Source organism: Spea bombifrons, chromosome 4 (genome assembly GCF_027358695.1).
Source record: "Spea bombifrons isolate aSpeBom1 chromosome 4, aSpeBom1.2.pri, whole genome shotgun sequence".
NCBI classification, from domain to species: Eukaryota; Metazoa; Chordata; class Amphibia; order Anura; family Pelobatidae; genus Spea; species Spea bombifrons.
Genome location: NC_071090.1, coordinates 20,261,209 through 20,280,474, shown reverse-complemented (window position 1 = coordinate 20,280,474; position 19,266 = coordinate 20,261,209). Strand labels below are relative to the sequence as shown.

Below are 19,266 nucleotides of genomic sequence, written 5' to 3'. Positions count from 1 at the left end.
AATTGATGTTTCCATTGTGCCCAAGATAAAGTAGAGTCTTTACACACATTGAAAACTTTTATTGGGCCAACAAAAAAAAAAGGTGTTGAGTTAAAGTATGTTTGCTTTCAGAGCCTCAGAGGTCTCTTCTTCAGATGGAAGGTTCATTTGCACAATTTCCACATTTGTGGGGTGAAATCTTTAGAAAACAGAAGTTCCTAATCAGGACTGTTGCATCTGCAAAGTTACTCTCAGAACTTCCTAATCTCTCTAGCAAACAGGAGCTATCTGCAGAAGTCCAAGAGAAGAAGACAGGAGGGTGCGCAATTCAGAAAGGGCTAAAAATGGGAATAGCAGCGCTGGCCCTGCTAATCACAATAAACATTGGATATGGTAGGTTCCAAAATGTATATTATTTTTCTATTATTATATAATACGATATAGCTGTAACAGCAAACTTCTGTCTTTTACAAGAATGTTAATCTATATTAATTATCCTATAATATATATATAATATATATATTATATATATATATTATATATATTATATTATAGTATATTATATATATTATATATATAATATATATTATATCAGGATATTCTGTCTAATAATAATTGCTGTTTTTGATCTGTCATAAATGCAGATTTATTATTATTATCATTATTATTATTATTATTATTATTATTATTATTATACTACTGGTTTGACATTTAAAAATTACAATTATAATCTGATTTACAACAAAAGCAAGACATGCTATGCAAGAGAATTATGACCTGTAACTGATACAAGATACATAATAGTTCTGTGTGCTCGTAGAAATCTTTTTTTAAACCTAAATAGATGAAATTTACCTCTAATTCAATTAGTTGTCTCTGAAGACGAGAGAGGGTTTTCAGTGGAGAAATGAAGTTGAATCTTGATCCTTCTAATATAAGGCACCTGATTAGATCAAAGCAATAATTCAGAAACATTTCTCTTGCCAAGCTATTGAAAGTGTGGTCATGCATTAGTGACTCGTATATTAACCGAATAACAATTAGTACATCGCATGTGATATTACAACTGCTTTGCTTTCCAAAGGTAATGATCTTGGGTTTTTTTCTGCATCTCATCATTTAAGGGGGATAATTTTGTTTTAGGTTAGCTCTGTTTTAGCTGCCTATATTCCCATAAGCGTCCTTTATCTGCTGACCTGAAGGCAGCCATTGTTGGCCGTCATGTTGTTCTTTGGATGACACCCTGCTCCAAAACACCACACGGAGGGGACTTTCTTTAGTAAGAGCGTCATGCTGGGTAATTAATAATGAGCCGTTGTATTGTCTACCATAGGAAGTATTATAATTAGTCAGGGTGTTTACCTCTTAGATTGAGCTGAGAATACAGAGCTAGAACACTTACAAATGGCTAATATGCAGCTGTCTAAAACAACTATATTATACAAAAATTACAAGTAAAAGAGCACAATATTTTACATTTTTAATTGGATGCTAGTAAAAAAAAAAACAGTACAAGTTTCCCATAAAAATATATGTTTTAGAACAAGCTACATAACTTTACAAGCTGTGCTTAGTAGAGACGTGTGTTATCAAAGAAGGCATTTAGGAGAATAAAACGTTTGTTTTATCATCAAATTCATCTTATTTTTGTATCAATGTATCCCGCTTTAATTATGATTTGGTACAAGTGAAACTTGTTTTTTTTTGTTATTTAAATGTCGGTAACAGGTCGAATCATGTGCCTTAATGTAGATAACAGCTGGTTCCTGTACTGTTATGTAATGAGACGGACTGATCCCGCAACAAAGCGTTTTGGCAGGGCATGGATTTATTCAACACAATCTGGTTTACTCTATAGTAACTTTTCTGTACAAATAGTATCATCCTGCCTAAATTGTTACTGTTTGGCGAAATCATGAAGCTTGCTGACAACAGAACTCTTTTTGTCACGTTATTGAAAGAATTGTGTGGAAATTGTTAATCTTTTATTGAATGACTCAAGTTTGAGTTTGTTACGTAGTTAAAAACAAAATAATTATTCAATAATTATTTGAAAACCTAGAAAAAAAAAATCACGGACAATATTTACAATTTAACTTCTTAAAGGAGTAATTTACTAAATCTACATTGCAATATAAAAAAGAAGCATTTGTGCCACCCGTGCCTTTGTTTTCTTTGAATCATATATATATATGTATATATATATATATATATATATATATATATATATATATATATATATATATATATATATATATATATATGTAAGGAGTGCATGTTTACACATACTATAGGGATTCTTAAATGTTTACTATAATTATTATACCCCAATTTTTTTTTTTAAATGCACTTTTAGGTTGTTCTGATTGCATGGTTTGGAGCAGTACCAGAAACTGTTCATTTGTTCTAGTAATTTACTATATTGGTCCCAGAGAATGTAATCCAGTTGGGTTTCTGAAGCCTTTTAGCGGAGCAACATTCATAAAGTAAGATGTAAAATCACATAAACTTTCAAACCCTTTTTTTGGTGGAGTGAGGTTTGAGGAAGCTTAGTCTATTCGAGATCTTTCTCTGAGGACATTGGTGCCCTTGATGGACACCTCCAGGAGTTTTGCATGCTTCTGCAAAGTTTTCTTCTCTATCAAATCCAGTGGGTTTTCTGGAAGCGTTTTGGTTCACCAGGTGAACTAAGTTTGTTTCTAAGCAATTATGAAATAAGTGCTGTATGTTAAAACAAGTATACTAAAATCACGTCTTACAGTAGTTTGTGATACTTTTAGACTGTAAGCTTTACCTAATGTATCAGTTCTAGTTTTGTCATATACCCTTTGAATGTATGTACTGTAAGAAGCGCAGCGTAAATTGTTGGAGCCGTATAAATAAAAGATAAATTTTTTAGTAAAGAGGGAGTTTGAAGGTAGATAGACGTTCAAGTTCCCTGACTTCAGTAGGCATTACAGATTCAACCATTTATTTTGCAGGGCCAGCTCAGTCCTCATTACATGAAAAGCTTACTGGAGTTGGCCCTTCATAATGCATTATGAAGTTAGAGTTGAAAAATCCTAGCTCAGTGACTAACCCTTAAGTGTGTCTGATGAAAAAGGTACCTCAGAGGTCTAGAAGGTTCAGGTGATGCCACATCTTGTTATATAAACATGCAAGCCTACTAAAAGGTACTGGAAACTGCTAAAGATACCCAGGGACAAATTACAATCCCAGGTGTGTTTGGGCACAGTGATTAATGATGCCCCCACACTTATAATTGCTTTATACAAGGGACTTGTACACAAAATAGACAGGGTCTGGTCACATGAAAGGAGATGGGGTACAGGCTGGAATGGGCTACCTTTAAGCCTTCTTTGTCCTTCTGCCACCAGAAGTTCATGCCTAGTTTGCCTAGCAGGGGATACAGTCATGGGGACACTGCCAGGGCATGCACGTGTTCAGTGGGGCATGTATCCGTTCTGGGTTACTTTTATTCATTTTCAATGAAGCCGTTCAGACAGGACGTGATGGACTGGATAATGTACAGAGAAACCCTATTACTGGGCCACATGCTTGTGATTGCCAACTTCCCTTCCCAAACCCTTACCAGATACTCAGATACTACCTTCACCTATAAGGTTTAAACAAGTATAGTATACAGGTACAGAGTTATACCGTGTTAGCCGCAGAAGGAGAGAGCAAATTGGGTAAAGATAAGCTTCCGAGAGTAAATAGGTCTCTTCTTCAGACATTGCATACAGGAAATTGTAAAGATTATTAACAATCAAATTGGTTAGTATATTCTGGTTGTACAGCACCACATATAATACATAGTTATATTTGGCACTGGAGCCCTTAAAATAACTTGATTTTGGGGGCAACATAAATTATTGTTCATATGTCACAATATCGAAGCAGGAGAAACGTGGAAAATAAGGGCTGTGTAAATGTTTAAATGGCTGACAACACAAATAATCTCCAGGAGACCATGGAGCAAAGTTACACAACAAAGATATTGGCAAAATGACCAAATATTACCATAAATAGAGGAAGCGTGGCTTCTCCATTTTCCCCCCAAAACACAATTCTTTCCATGATGCAACCGCATGTCACGGCTGTGAGCGACATTTGTAAAAAGGATTAATAAGCTGGGCCATTCTAGTAGCTCTTGAGAAAACCAGAAATTTTATGACAAATACTGGCAAATATTGTAGTGATTTTTTGATCATTTCTGTAGCAGCTGCTGTTTAATCACAAACTGAATGTACTGTAGATTGTGTTTTCAGGAGAGATTCAGTTTGATAAAGAAATACCACGTGGTCTTATTGTTTTATTTATTTAATAGAAAGCAATCGTCCATGGCAACTCTGGGATTGCCTTTGTGTAACACCAGTCTGAAGGTCTCAGGGCAAATGGGGAAATGTATATATGGTATATATCATATATGATATATATATATATTAAATGGAATCGCTTTTGGCAATCGCTTATCCCTACAGCTAGACATACTGGATGAGGTTGAACACATGGGCCCACTCTTTGCTATGGATGGTTGGCACTCTATTACTTGTTGATTATAGAAATCCCAAACTGTGGAAGCATTACATACACTGAGGTCTGGATTACGTCTTGTACAGTAGTGTCTTTACATTAAAAGCGACTTGACAGGCTACTTTATTTGGCTGTGCATTTATGCTTGATGTATTGAATTACTACAACAATAACAATTGTAGGGTACGCTAAAAAATCAAGCAAAATAATATCCAGAGAACACATTCTTTTATCATACTAGAAATAGTTTATTACACAAAATGATTAGGTCCAATATTCTAGTACAGCGTACCGTGTTTATAAAATGAATCTCGCACAAAAAGCATCATAATGATTTCAGAAACAAAAATACAGCTCATGTACCATGAATCTGCCAAGTAAACACACCAGCAAAAGCGGAGACCCGACATATATCAACATTTCAGCCTTTATCAATTCAGTATCTGGGTAAGAGAAACAAATAAGCCTCATAGAAATACCCAAACACTTAACATCCCACATTCCCATTAGTCTTTCTCTGATGGCTGCCAGTCTAAGATGTAATGATGTAAAATGATGCATAGCGTCGCTGTGTCATCATTACTTACTGCTCAATTGTATTTGACGACTCAAATATAACCAAGCAACCTGAAAATAAATTAAAAATCTAATAAGGAAAATGACCTTCATATTTACAAAATAACATTTTGGTATTTAATAACATACCAAAAAAAACTAAATGTTTTACTATTCTCCATGATACTCCAGTATAATAGCAATAATACAAACAAAAACACATGTTTTGCTTTTTGAACCACTTAAGGACCAGGATTTTTTTTTCCTTCACAGGATCACAGCAATTTTTATGTTTTCTGATATGTCTTTCTTCAACTATTATTTCCCTCTTTCTTATTTAGGTTACGAACACATATTACATCAAATTATAATATCTTTGCAAGTATAAAAATTATACACAGCTAGTATAAGTGTTATAAAAATATTAAAAGTATATTCATTAAATTACCCTGATTTGAAAACCACCCATATTCCTTAATAATTTCATTTATTTTATGGTGTTTTCTTACACGTTTAGCATTATATTATGTATAATAATATGAGTAGCATAACTAGAACAAAACTACAAAAAATTGCCTTGTTTCCTGGGATGAAAATGTGTCCGAACCCCAGGCACTCAAAAGGTTAATTTATGTGCTTCCAAATAAACAACCTTACCACTTCCTTTTTATGAAACATTTCACCTGGAAAATTGTTTTAGCTTCTTAAGGAATATATTAAAGTGACTGGCCGTGGTGGTTAATGGAACAGATTAAAGAGCAATCTATTCAGTCATCATGGTGGAAAGAATGGTCTTAATCTTACACTGGCTCCAAGTTTTTTTTTAATGGAATTTTACACTTCTATAAAGAGATACATCAGTTCCACCGAGCAGAGACTAAGAATAAGTACATTATTTTCCCAGATGCTATTATCTTGGTATTTTAGGTACACTCAGGAAACTCATGATTTACAAAAATTCCTTTTGTAAACGGTCAGTACGGCCTGGTGACAAGGGGGTGGTTTAAACCTTTGATGTCTAACTAGCTGTACATCAGCACAATGGATTATTTAGCCCCATTCTGCCTTAAAATCTCACACGCTTTATTATATCACGTTGCTAATACACTATTGTTGAGGCAACCACGCTATACTAAAATAGTTAATAGTTGGACAAATACTGAATGAAACCCTGACATGTCAGCATATTTATGCCCATAGTATATTGTGCTTTTGACTGCCTATATAGGCAAAACCTCTTTTTGCTGCCCCCTTGACTCTACCTCTTGCATCCCACCCACTATCTGCCCTGCCCTTGGGGACAGATTCATGTGAGCACATCATACACATGACCTCCCCCAAGGCTCCCTTTGTCCTTTCCTTCACTGTGCTACACATTCCCCCATGTAGTTCAGGTATAGCTCAACACATGTAAATGCAGCATGGCAGGTATAGATCAACTGAAATACCACAAGAAAACTCAGCACTGAAGGTATAGATCAAATAAATCATCCATGGAAAAATAATTGCAGGCATAGTTCATGGGTCACACACCCCAAAGGCCAGCCCTGGCACCCAGATTGCACACATAGGACTTACCCAGCACGAGGCATTCTCTGGGAGTAGAGATAAAGAGGCAATTCGCAACACCTGGCCTTTCCTCTTTGTACTCCTAACTTTCTGGAGTAGGTGGGGTAATGCAACATCGCTTTGAGTGACCCCGCAGGGCAAGCTGGATCAAACACAGGCTGACGCTTTGTGGGGTGAGCTGCATGTATGCTGGTGACTGTTTGGGTATGTATGTTAGTGTGTGTTGGCCTGAGTATGTATGTGCATCTGGTTATGTTATTGTGTGTCTGCCTGGCATGTATGTGTGTGTCTCTCTGGGTATGTACACGTGTTGGGGTATGTTAGTATGTGTGTCTGCCACACACACACACACTTGCCCATAAACACATACATAGAAGCACTTTTATGCTTATCCCTACAAATAAATATCATGACTTACAGTTGACCTTGCATGCAAACACTTGTTTGTTGTAGCATACAAACACTTTCAAAACACACACCCTCACTCCCCTTTTTCATAATTTATCCCCTATATCATTATCTCTCCCTTTCAGTCAATTTCTCCCCATTCTCCTTATCCCCTTTTATCTCCCCATTTTCTCTTTAGCTGTAAAACCTCCATTTAGTCATAAAATTCACACCTGATATGTGTGAAAAAACTACACAACAAATTACCATCACAAACATTGATAAAAGCTGGTTTCACAATTAGTGCATGGAACCTGTATGTCAATTGGATTTCCTTTTGGACACAACAAATGATTATCACGTTTTTCATGTTTTTAGTCAACCTTTAAAAAAGTACAGTTTCAAAAACCAATGAGGGGGTCCCTTTGAATACAGAGCTGCGTAAGCCAGTGTAACTTTGAGGCCAATATCTGTCTATTCTCAGTTTGTGCAATGTGAAGCCAAGTCCACTAAACCACCTCCACCCAATCAATGTCCATGTCGTCACGTACATCCAGAAGAATACTCGTGAAATAAGAGTCTGGCCAACTCATCCATCACTATATCCATTGTTTATGGGGACAATAACAGAGGAGTGTGTGAAAGCAGAAGTCAAGAGGAGAGCTGCGTGTATTATTGTTAGGGAGAACGAGAACAAATGTCCTTAAGCAATATGTTTCCTGAGCCTTACGAAGTCTATATGTCACTAGTAGGTAACTTCCCCTCAATCCTCATATGGTTCTTAAAGTCTCAGTTCTCTGTCTCACAAAAAATAGATTTTTGCTGAATTATCAAAATATAAAAAAGTAGTGTTGTAGAAACTGTGGTTTTGTATTCTTGCTATTATTGCAAAATACAGTTCTGCATGCACGTTAATTGTTAATATGAGTCAAAGATTAGGCAATAATTATATACATAACAGTGTTTAATATATGTACTGTCAGGTTTCCAATTTCATATACGGTAATTCCTCTGTTTTAGCAAATCTGCTCAAATTATATGTTAACAGAGAAAAGAAAAAATGTCGGTGCGCTAAGCTAGTCACAGGCTCAAATAATACAAATGTATAATACGAGCAGGGCCGGCCTTAGGGGTGTGCGACCTGTGCGACCGCACAGGGCGCCATGGTTGCAGGGGCGCCTGACCGGGACTTAGATTAAAGCATCGTTTTTTTTTTTTGTTTTTTTTTTAAACTTTATTTAACATCATTGATGTTAAATAAAGTTTAAAAAAAAAAAAACGATGCTTTAATCTAAGTCCCGGTCAGGGGCGCCGAGCGGTTGCTCGTGAAGTTCTCGGCAACCGCTCGGCGCCCCTTACTCTCCGTGACTCCGTCGCGGTGCCAGCATCTCATGTTGAGCGCCGGACTATACCGGCGCTCAACATGAAATGCCGGCAGAGCGAGAAGACGGATGCCTCCCGCTCTTACCGCAGGAATCCGGCAACAAGGTAAGTGGGGGGGGTAGTTTGAAGGGGCAGAGGGGGGGGTAGTTTGAAGGGGCAGAGGGGGGGTAGTTTGAAGGGGCAGAGGGGGGGTAGTTTGAAGGGGCAGAGGGGGGGGTAGTTTGAAGGGGCAGAGGGGGGGGTAGTTTGAAGGGGCAGAGGGGGGGTAGTTTGAAGGGGTAGAGGGGAGGGGTAGTTTGAGGGGGGTAGTTTAAAGGGGCAGAGAGGGCGGGTAAGAAGCGCAGACAGTTTTTGTTTTTTGTATACATTGTACAGCCAATACACTGTTTCTTGCAGCATGCTTACACCTGTTTGGTAGGCCTCGTATTACACATTTGTATTATTTGAGCCTGTGACTAGCTTAGCGCACCGACATTTTTTCTTTTCCCTGTTTGCACATATTTGAGGTTGTTGGCTCCTCATCAGTCTGGTTGCAGCTTGCTGTCCAGGGGTTAATAGGGAGGAGGTTTAATTGCACCTCCCCCAACACATTAATAAGGTTTTGGTAGCAGTATAAACTGCTTTGTGTCCCACTATGTAGGAGGTGAGAGTAGGTTCTCACCCTATTGAGAGTGTGCCTTGACGTGGCGGGTGAGCTTAATTATGCTTTGGCCAATTCATATAACCAAAACCTCTCATTTATATTATGTTTATTTATTTGTTGCCAACTTTATTAGGGTAAGAAGCGCAGACAGTTTTTGTTTTTTGTATATATGTTAACAGATTTTGCTTTAGTTAATACAGGAAATGATTGAACACTTGTTATTAATATTTGCTATTCTTATTATTCTTATTATTGATTATATAATAGGCTATGCTTAAAAATGTGATATAGGTTCTGCATGTAGAATTATTGAACATGCAATATCCCTCCAACATTTAGCAAAATGCCTATTGGGTTTTAAGGGTCTATTTTTCATAGTCAGATGAAATTCACTTTTGTAAAAACAAAATTATTAGATACATAATGTTATTATATATATATATATATACACATATATGTATACCATATTTACTCAATTATAAGACAACCCCTCAAATTCTAAATATAAGACTACCCTATGAGAAAAAAGTTTTACTAATAAATATGAATTCCCATGTAAACTATTTTTTCATATTTTGTTTTCATTTCCTTTTATTTGCCAACCTGCCCCCAGATATGCCTTATACCCCTATATGCCACTCTGCCTCCCAGATATGCCTCTTGACCCCCTATATGCCACTCTGCCCCCAGATATGCCTTATACCCCCTATATGCCACTCTGCCTCCCAGATATTCCCTTTAACCCTCTATATGCCAGTCTGCCTCCCTGATATTCCTTTTAACCCCCTAAATGCCAGTCTGCCTCCCTGATATTACTTTTAACCCCCTATATGCGACTCTGCCTCACTGATATTCCTTTTAAACCCTATATGCCACTTTGCCTCCCTGATATGTTTTTTTAACATCCACTCTGCCTCCAGAAAGCCATTAACCCCCCTCCCCCATATGCCACTTTTACCCTACCCCTACTTACTAGGATCTGAGCACCTTCCTCACACTCATTGACACTTTACTGGTCAGGCTGAATTAGACATTAGGCTGCAGCCCACATTGGCTCTCCCACCTATAATTTAACCTATACTACGTACCTGGAATACTGAAGTTAGCTAATCATATCATTTTGGTAGGGATTTACCATCATAAAATGACTGAGGTTTTAGTGCACCCACTATATATAAAGCAGTAAAGAAAAATATATAAGGTAATAAATACTATGATAAAATAATTTTTTGCATTTTAAAACTTAATTGTTTACACATACTGTGTTTCAATCTTAAAATATTTACATATGTTTTTTCCCCCTAGGCCAGAGTACTCCAGTTATTGAACCTGCAGGAAATGAAATTGTTATTAAAGCAGGACAGTCTATAATTTTAACCTGTTCTGGGAATGACACCGTGAAATGGGACATTCAGAATTTACCAAAACGGTCAACTGTTATCCAAGGAGGCGTCAAAGCTGTGCTGACTATTACCAAAGCAAAACATACAGATACGAAAACCTACAAATGCCTCTACAGCAAAGCAAACTCGTCTGATAATGCATCGGTGCACTTATATGTGAAAGGTAAAGTGTAAAAAATCAATTTTGGCGATTACAATTGAAATGGTATCAAGAACTCAGTAGAAAAACAATATCTAATCTGGCTATAATTTTCAACCGCTTTGAAATTCCCAGCTACCTACACTGTTTCTCAATTCTTAATTGTAATAAATAATCAATTAATTAGTTCAAATTGCAAGATTAAGTCACTAGTGGCTGTCATTAAAATAATGTTACACAAAGGTAACGTTTGGTCATGTAACCAAACTCCTGCCAGAGATCATTATGGACACTTTGTTTTGTGATTATCAAGAACTGCACAATATGAGGATGCTAAATATAGATTATTATTATTTTTATGATTATTAATAATAAGAATAATAATATACTGGTACTAATACATAAATATGTTCTCAGATTTTTTTTTTTTTAGATTTCATCAAAATGACTAATATTTTCATAATTACCACATGTTTTAAATAAAATATTTGTATGATAATAGTTCACTTGAATACCTTTATAAAAATCAAACAGGTATTAAAATTGCAATATGCTGTATTTGCTGCTGAAGGCACATCCATCCTATTAATTACAGTATTTAGAGATGGTTCATTTTCTTAAAATGGTAAAAAACATATATATTTAAAATTCCAAATTTCTGTTTGTAATACCATGCTACAAGATGTTACCAATTGTCTGCACTCCCGAAAAGTAAAATACGCATATTAATTGCAATATATTACATACAAATTCTGACAATCAGTTTTTGGATTTTTTTAATTAGCCATGATGAAACACAATATGTTGTTTTGTTTGGCCAAACTCAACAGGAGAGCGATGTTCTCGCATCGGATGAAAGTTCCAATGTAACCCAGCATACTAATTAAAAAAAACAATTAGTGTGTTTATAAGGCTAGGTTTCCACTTGGGTTTTTGTCCTGCGTTTTTTTCTTGATGAAAAACGCCAGGAAAAACGCCAAGAAAACTGCCACTGCATTTACCTGCGTTTTGGCGTTTTTCTGGAGTTTTTTCTGGCGTTTTAGCCTTTCTGTGGAAATTGCTTTTTTTGACCTTAGGCAGTTTTTCCAGCCTTTACAAGTTAGAAGTTTCACCCAGCTAAAAGGGATTAGGATAAATGGCAAGTATCTGCCCTCTCCTGATGTCATTTACTTGGTATACCCTTTTGTCTCTTTTCTGTGGTTTGTAAGGCATGCTTTATTTCGAATGTCTGCTCCTCTGGGAAGATTGGCCCCAAATGATGGTGCAAATTGTTTGTTGTTGCTTTTGGCACGCAGGATCCAGTTGATGTGTCGCGTATGTTTGTTTGTAATGGCATGTTTGTTCCAAATGGTGTAAAATTCAATATGAACCAGTCCAGGACTTTGTTTTGTGTGAAACTGTTTGTTTTCAGCCTATTTCTCGTAGGACACACAGATACTGGGTCCATCCTCTGCATTGTAACTGTGGAAAAAAGCCATAAAAAACGCCAAGGCAATAAACCCACATGGCTTTTTCAGGCTAGGTTTCCATTTGTTTTTTTTTGCTAAAAACGCCTATAAAAACGCCAATAGCGCCACCTGGCGTTTTTTTTGTGAAAAACGGCTGCAGCCAGATGTTAGCTGTAATTCAATAGGAAATCGCAAAATGCCATTTCCATTTGGCGTTTTTCTGTTTGGCGTTTTTTCAGTCCTCTTTGGCGTTTTTCTGCTTTTTTGGGCTCTGTGGCAGTTTTTCAAAATCGCAGCATGTTGACACTCTGGCGTTTTTTGCAAGAAATCTTGGCTTTTTTTCTCCAATAGAAGTCTATGGGAGAGAAAAAACGCCATGAAAAAGCCATGTGGGTTTATTGCCTTGGCGTTTTTTATGGCGTTTTTTCCACAGTTACAATGCAGAGGATGGACCCAGTATCTGTGTGTCCTACGAGAAATAGGCTGAAAACAAACAGTTTCACACAAAACAAAGTCCTGGACTGGTTCATATTGAATTTTACACCATTTGGAACAAACTTGCCATTACAAACAAACATACGCGACCGGATTTTGCGTGCCATAAGCAACAGCAAACAATTTGCACCATCATTTGCGGCCAATCTTCCCAGAGGAGCAGACATTCGAAATAAAGCATGCCTTACAAACCACAGAAAAGAGACAAAAGGGTCTACCAAGTAAATGACATCAGGAGAGGGCAGATACTTGCCATTTATCCTAATCCCTTTTAGCTGGGTGAAACTTCTAACTTGTAAAGGCTGGAAAAACTGCCTAAGGTCAAAAAAAGCAATTTCCACAGAAACGCTAAAACGCCAGAAAAAAATGCAGAAAAAACGCCAAAACGCAGGTAAATGCAGTGGCAGTTTTCTTGGCAGTTTTCCTGGCGTTTTTCATCAAGAAAAAAACGCCGGACAAAAACCCAAGTGGAAACCTAGCCTCACTGTGAAAACCACCATCATGTTTTCTACATATTGTAAACAGAATAGGTAGCTCAACAATATAGAGGGTAGGACCAAACGAGAGACATTACCTCTTGATGTTATAATCAACTGCCTTGAGCATATTGTGTTATTTTAATAACCAGTTTTTTGTTTGTTTGTTTGTTTTTCCTCCCCATTTTATACCTATTTTATCATAACAAGATACCCTTATAGATCTTATAGGAAAGCTATTTTATGCAATTTATTTTAGAGTCTAGCTGCAAGGGCCCTGCAGCTGACCCTATTTTTTGTATTTATTTTTTGTATTTGTTTTAATAAATGTATCTATGTTTCTAAACCACTACACACAGTTTTACTGATTGGATACTTTTAAACATTCTATATCATCACACACACAACACCAGCTGTATTCTAACATACCATTCAGGGACCTTATTAGAGAACAGTAATAGTTTTTATACTCATTTTCTACATATTGACTGTTTATATGTTTAGGCAGTCAATACTGGCATACCCAAGAAGAGAGAGTACCAGCTGATGAAGGCACCGATGCTGTTTTACCATGTCTCATAACGGATCCCTCAATCCCAACATCTCAGATCTCTCTGCAACCCTCAAAGACCAGAGACAACCAACCAATATCTGCAAAGTTTAATGCCCAAAAAGGATTTATTATTCATAATGTGCAAATGGCATATGATACTATTTATACCTGCCAAGCAAATGTGTATGGGGTAATCCATAAGTCTGACGAAATTACTTTATCTGTAAGACAAGGTAGGTTCACCATGTTTGCCACCATAGAAATCCATCTTATGTGATTCATCCAATTATATATATATATATATATAATATATAAATATATTTAGCTTTCATGCACATGGGTACTGACAGAAAAAAATATTATATTTTCGGGGTATACAATTTACCAGGCAAACAAGGTAGCTTGGTGGATTTTTGCCCAGTTGGGTTAGGACAAATCATTTAAAGGGTTGGGAAGAGTGAAAAGTAGTTAGGGCCTACGTGGGGTTTATGAACACTTCTCCAACTGAGAGTTTGAAACAGTGACTTACAATTACTGATACTTACAAGAAATGAGAAAACAGATTTAGGGAAAATAAAAATCTGAAACAAAGAGGTTAGTGTGGAGCAGGCCCACTTGCTTTTGTAGCACAAGGACTCTAAATCACAGAATAAGTAGGAAAGCACCAATCCCAAGAAGCCTTTCCCACTGATTTCAATACAATGCAGGTCAGGATCTGAAAATAGTAGGTGCGACCTATTTAATAATGAGTTCAATGAACCCCCACAGTATAACTTTTTATTACAATACTAATAATATTATGAACTGTTCATTTTTACATTATTTTCATTTGTATTTGATTTTGGGAAATAGTGGAAAAAAGTCCACCTTCAGTTGTCCTGGATCATGAACATTATATCCGAACAGAAGGAGAAGAATTCAAGATCACATGCCGTGCAACTAGTTCCACCAGTTCTTTAAAAACAGATTGGGAGTATCCAGCAAAAAATGTAAATATTTGAACTTTGTACTGAGATTCATATATATGCAACTTTGAAATAATCAGGGATAGTCTGATATTCCAGTGTGCAATTTTTTGGACTTTGCCAGGGTCCACCATTAAAGGGGACCACAACTGTTGGGTTTATTATTGTCAACCAACACGTAGCGTCCATTAAACTTGGTATTATCAAAGTAGTTGATGTTGACAACCCGAAATGTTGAAATATTGTTGTAAACCTTAAATAAAATGCTTTGATTTTTATACCATAAAAGACCCATGATCCTTGCACTCCGGACTGAAGGAGGTCTGGTGCAGACCCGGCAGACTAACAGAAATGAAGAAAAGGTGCACTCTAGGGACTTGTAAAAAATGCTGAAGTTTAAAGGTTTTCACAGATGGACATTTCAGTCCCACACAGGAGGCTTGTATCTTTTTTTATAATTTCAGTTTTGGATATTTTTTATGAAATAGGTCTCACTAACATCTGATCTGAAATATGATGGGAAATGGACCGAAGTCTCTATTTTGAATGTCCCAGCTGTTAAAATAAAAGACACTGGAAATTATACGTGCATTGGGAAGAACAGAGTGGGTTCCAGTAGAAGTGTTACATTTCTACAGGTTGTAGGTAAGAAGAAATGAATAAGATATTATTTACTGATAATAATCTATCACAGATATCCATTTTATCTTTTATGTTTATTTTATAGTTCTTCTTATACATTGTTTATATTATTTTCAGAAAAGGGCTTTGTTGATCTGTCAACTTCACAGAACAGCAGCGTTACGTTGAGTCTGGGCGACTGCATAGATTTGGCTGTACAAATTGATGCCTATCCGACTAACCTATCATGGAAGTGGATCCATGTCCATAATAACATGACAAAAGATGTGTCATCCCTAGGAAAAATGCATTCCAACGGACGTTACAGGTTTTTAAAATTTGTTTAATATAGTGTTATAAGTGCTTTTGGATTTTGATATTTATTTTAATAGAATTAAATACAGCTGGTAATAAACATGGCAAATAAGCTAAAAATGTAAGAGGGAGGATGAGGGAGGGGGACATGTGTAATCATCATACAACATCCTAATTCATTTCAATATCCAACCACAGTCATTATCCCCCAATGACCATATTCATCCCCACATCATCATATTCTTCGCCACCATCATTTCCACCCCCTACCATTATCACCCCATATTGCACCACAATCAACCCCCCATCTTTATGCTCCCTAACATAATTTCTCATTATCTCTATACCCATCCCTTGCCTTAGCATACAATATTCAACAATAATTTTCATTAATTCATACAATTTAACACAGCGGCGCAGCTAGAAACCACAGGGCCCCGGTCGAAAATTGCCCTGGGCACCCTGACTTCACAAGGAACATGTCTCACATGTCTTCAGTGGAAGCGACAACCACAGCCACACATTTACTAATTAAGTGGCTGGCCTCAAGACTGCCCCCTTTTGGAGGCAGTCTACCCGTAAGTCTTACTCACACGCTCTTTGTCAGTGTCTCCCTACCCTCTCAGATTCTCCATCGCTCCGCTTCTTGTTCTCTGTTTCTGTCTCTTGTAGCTTCTTTATTCTGCCTTCTCTGGAATCTGCTTGCCCTGTAGTAGTTCGGCAATAGGTTCTGGAAGTATACCAGGCCAGAAAAATGCAGACAGATCTGTGGAGTAAGAGAAGTTTTGAAACACTAAGTTTCAGAATGGGAAAAGCCCTTTTAATAGAAAGGGGCAGGAAACAAAATCAGCCCATAACAAATAGATCAAATAGATACCATACCTGGGAATTTCCTGGGGTAGGCTATCTGGAACGCTCAATTCTGTGTGAGCGGCTTTGTGTAAGGACAGGGCTAGTCCAAGACACCCTTAAGTAGGTGAGGAGTGGGCATGACCAAACACTGCTGCCCTACCAGATTGCAGCAGAATAGATTCTATATATACAATGCGACTAGGTTCTGTTTGTTATAGTCACATCTCTGACCATAGAAAAATCCCTTACATGCAGTAAACACTTAGCCCCACACTGTCCTGGGGGTGGACTCTTAATAATCACTGTCAAATACTTTATGTTAGCCTTGTCAACAACCATCATTGTTTCCAATCATATTTCATGGACCTTGAGGTTCCATACCTTAGAAATGCACTCTTATCAATGTAAAATCTCCTTCAGTATATCGTTGCAAGTCCGTTTCTTAGCTTGACATTATAGTAAAAAAAGGGATCCCCAACTGTGGAAGAAAAGCAGCCATGGTTCTTTAAAGCTAGAAGCTACTAAATGATTCAGATTTGGCTGTTGTTTGCATATACGTGGCTACATGTTAAGCTCAAACTTACACTCACTGGCCACTTTATTAGGTACACCTTGCTAGTACCGGGTTGGACCCCCTGGAAATTATTATATTTATATTAGTCCAAATGGACATGATGGCATCACGCAGTTGGCTGCACATACATGATGCGAATCTCCCGTTCCACCACATCCCAAAGGTGCTCTATTGGATTGAGACCTGATGACTGTGGAGGCCATTGGAGTTCAGTGAACTCAATGTAATCTTCAAGAAACCAGTTTGTGATGATGTGAGGTTTGTGACATGGTGCCTTATCTTGCTGGAAGTAGCCATCAGAAGATGGGTACCCTGTAGTCATAAAGGGATGGACATTGTCAGCAATAATACTCAGGTAGGCTGTCACATTTACACAATGCTCAATTGGTACTAAGAGGCCCAAAGTGTGCCAAGAAAGAACCGTTGATACAATGGATCCATGCTTTTATGTTGTTTACACCAAATTCTGACCCTGCCATCTGAATGTTGCAACTTGAATCGAGACTCATCAGACCAGGCAACGTTCTTCCAGTCTTCCATTGTCCAGTTTTGGTGAGCCTGTGCAAATTGTAGCCTCAGTTTCCTGTTCTTAGCTGACAGGAGTGTCACCCGATGTGGTCTTCTGCTGCTGTAGCCCATCTGCTTCAAGGTTCGGCGTGTTGTGGATTTAGAGATGGTATTCTGCATACCTTGGTTGTAACGAGTGGTTATTTGAGTTATCTGTCATCTCGAGCCAGTCTGCCCATTCCCTTCTGGTGTCTGACATTAACAAGGGGTTTTCGTCCACACAACTGCTGACACCAACAACCCTACCACGTTCAAAGTCAAATTCTGAGGCTCGGTTTGAACTTCAGCAAGTTGTCTTCACCATGTCTACATGCCTAAATGCATTGAGTTGCTGCCAGGTGTGTGGCTGATTAGCTATTAATGTTAACAACCAATTGAGCAGGTGTACCTAATAGAATGGCTAGTGAGTGTACATGGCTGTTTGTATCCAACCAGTGGTTGCACATTAAAGCAAGAAATCTGCCTTGGGATTGGTAGAAAGAGCTACAACCTGCGCCATCATCTCACTGGGCATTTGCCTGGTTTGCCAGATGGTCAGTCTGGGCCTGACCTGAGATTTTCAAAGGTTACATGACTCTTCACCTTACTCACTGATGATCTGGGCCACTAAAAGGTTTTAGAAACTTCTAAAGAGTATCTTCTCTCGGACTAAAATAGTGTTATCTGCATTCTACCCCCAAAGGTTGTTTTCCCTTACCATAATTTGGTCCATCATAATGTTCCTTGAAATCATTTTATTTAAAAAAAAAAAGTTCACCTTTTTCATTTTGTAAAGTACATTTGCATGATCACGCAACATAATACATAAATACACCAGGCTGCCTGACTAACAACCTCTCTCATATTATGAGTGAGTGAGTGGTGAGATCTCATTTTCACTAAAGTATAGTGCTCCAAAACATCTTAATTGTTTAAAAATAATAAAATGTTTAATTCAGTTCAAATCTTTGTCTTTTAGGAACTTTAACAACTTGACGTTGAATCGTATGAAGGAACGCGAGAGCGGGACCTACTCTCTCTATGTAGAAAACTCAGAAGCCACTAATAATATTTCCTTTGAAATCATCTTTCTCAGTGAGTTGTGCCGTAAATGTTAAGGGGAAGTCCCAGGCAAAAACAAATCTTTTGATGGAAAAAACTTTCTCTATCCTCAGACTTGGAGGCTGCCATTGTTATCAGTTACAATATTTTAGTTTACTGGACATATCTGATTCTTTATAGCAATGCCATGACGTCTGTCTCCCCATGTACTATCATTATTCAGAGTGCCCGGCTGGGTGATAAAGACTGAGTCATTCACAAGGCAGTATGATAAGCCGTCAGGATGTTTGTCTAGTAGATTGGGCTAAATTAATCTACACATGGCTAATATGCAGCTGCCTGAAGATATTATATTATATATAGACAATAACTGTTCTTAAAAAAAGAAAACCTGATCCTAGTAATGGCGGGATTTTCCCTTTAACAATCAAAGTGTTTTTTGTAATGCCATGAAAAAGTAAAAATGTATGTTCTACCAACCTGTGTTGACATCTATGAGCCCAATGGCGTACCCCAAAATACTTAATGCCATCTCTGATGTGTTAGTATACTGTATTTAGTTAATATCTTTCCGATGTATCCTTTATATTCCAGGGCCCCCTGTGGTTGAAATAAGTACCTTTAAATTTAATGGCACCATAATACTCAATTGCTCAGCGTGGGGAAATCCTCTACCGTCCATTAAATGGCTCCAGTGCCTGGACGACAGGTGAGAAAATCAAATATTCATAATTTACACAATAAAAAATATATATGATTTAAGGA

The 19,266-nt window shown here is 37.4% G+C and overlaps 1 protein-coding gene across 1 annotated transcript in view; it reads left to right on the top strand.

Annotated features, from left to right (window-relative positions):
• The window catches only part of CSF1R (colony stimulating factor 1 receptor), a 209,624-nt gene continuing 190,358 nt past the window's right edge, over positions 1-19,266 (top strand). Inside the window, exons 1-8 of the mRNA XM_053463613.1 lie at positions 1-372; positions 10,358-10,618; positions 13,518-13,799; positions 14,419-14,555; positions 15,020-15,176; positions 15,291-15,480; positions 18,419-18,534; positions 19,096-19,210. Coding sequence (XP_053319588.1) covers positions 135-372; positions 10,358-10,618; positions 13,518-13,799; positions 14,419-14,555; positions 15,020-15,176; positions 15,291-15,480; positions 18,419-18,534; positions 19,096-19,210 — 1,496 coding nt within the window. The 5' untranslated portion in view covers positions 1-134. The remainder of the gene's footprint in view (positions 373-10,357; positions 10,619-13,517; positions 13,800-14,418; positions 14,556-15,019; positions 15,177-15,290; positions 15,481-18,418; positions 18,535-19,095; positions 19,211-19,266) is intronic.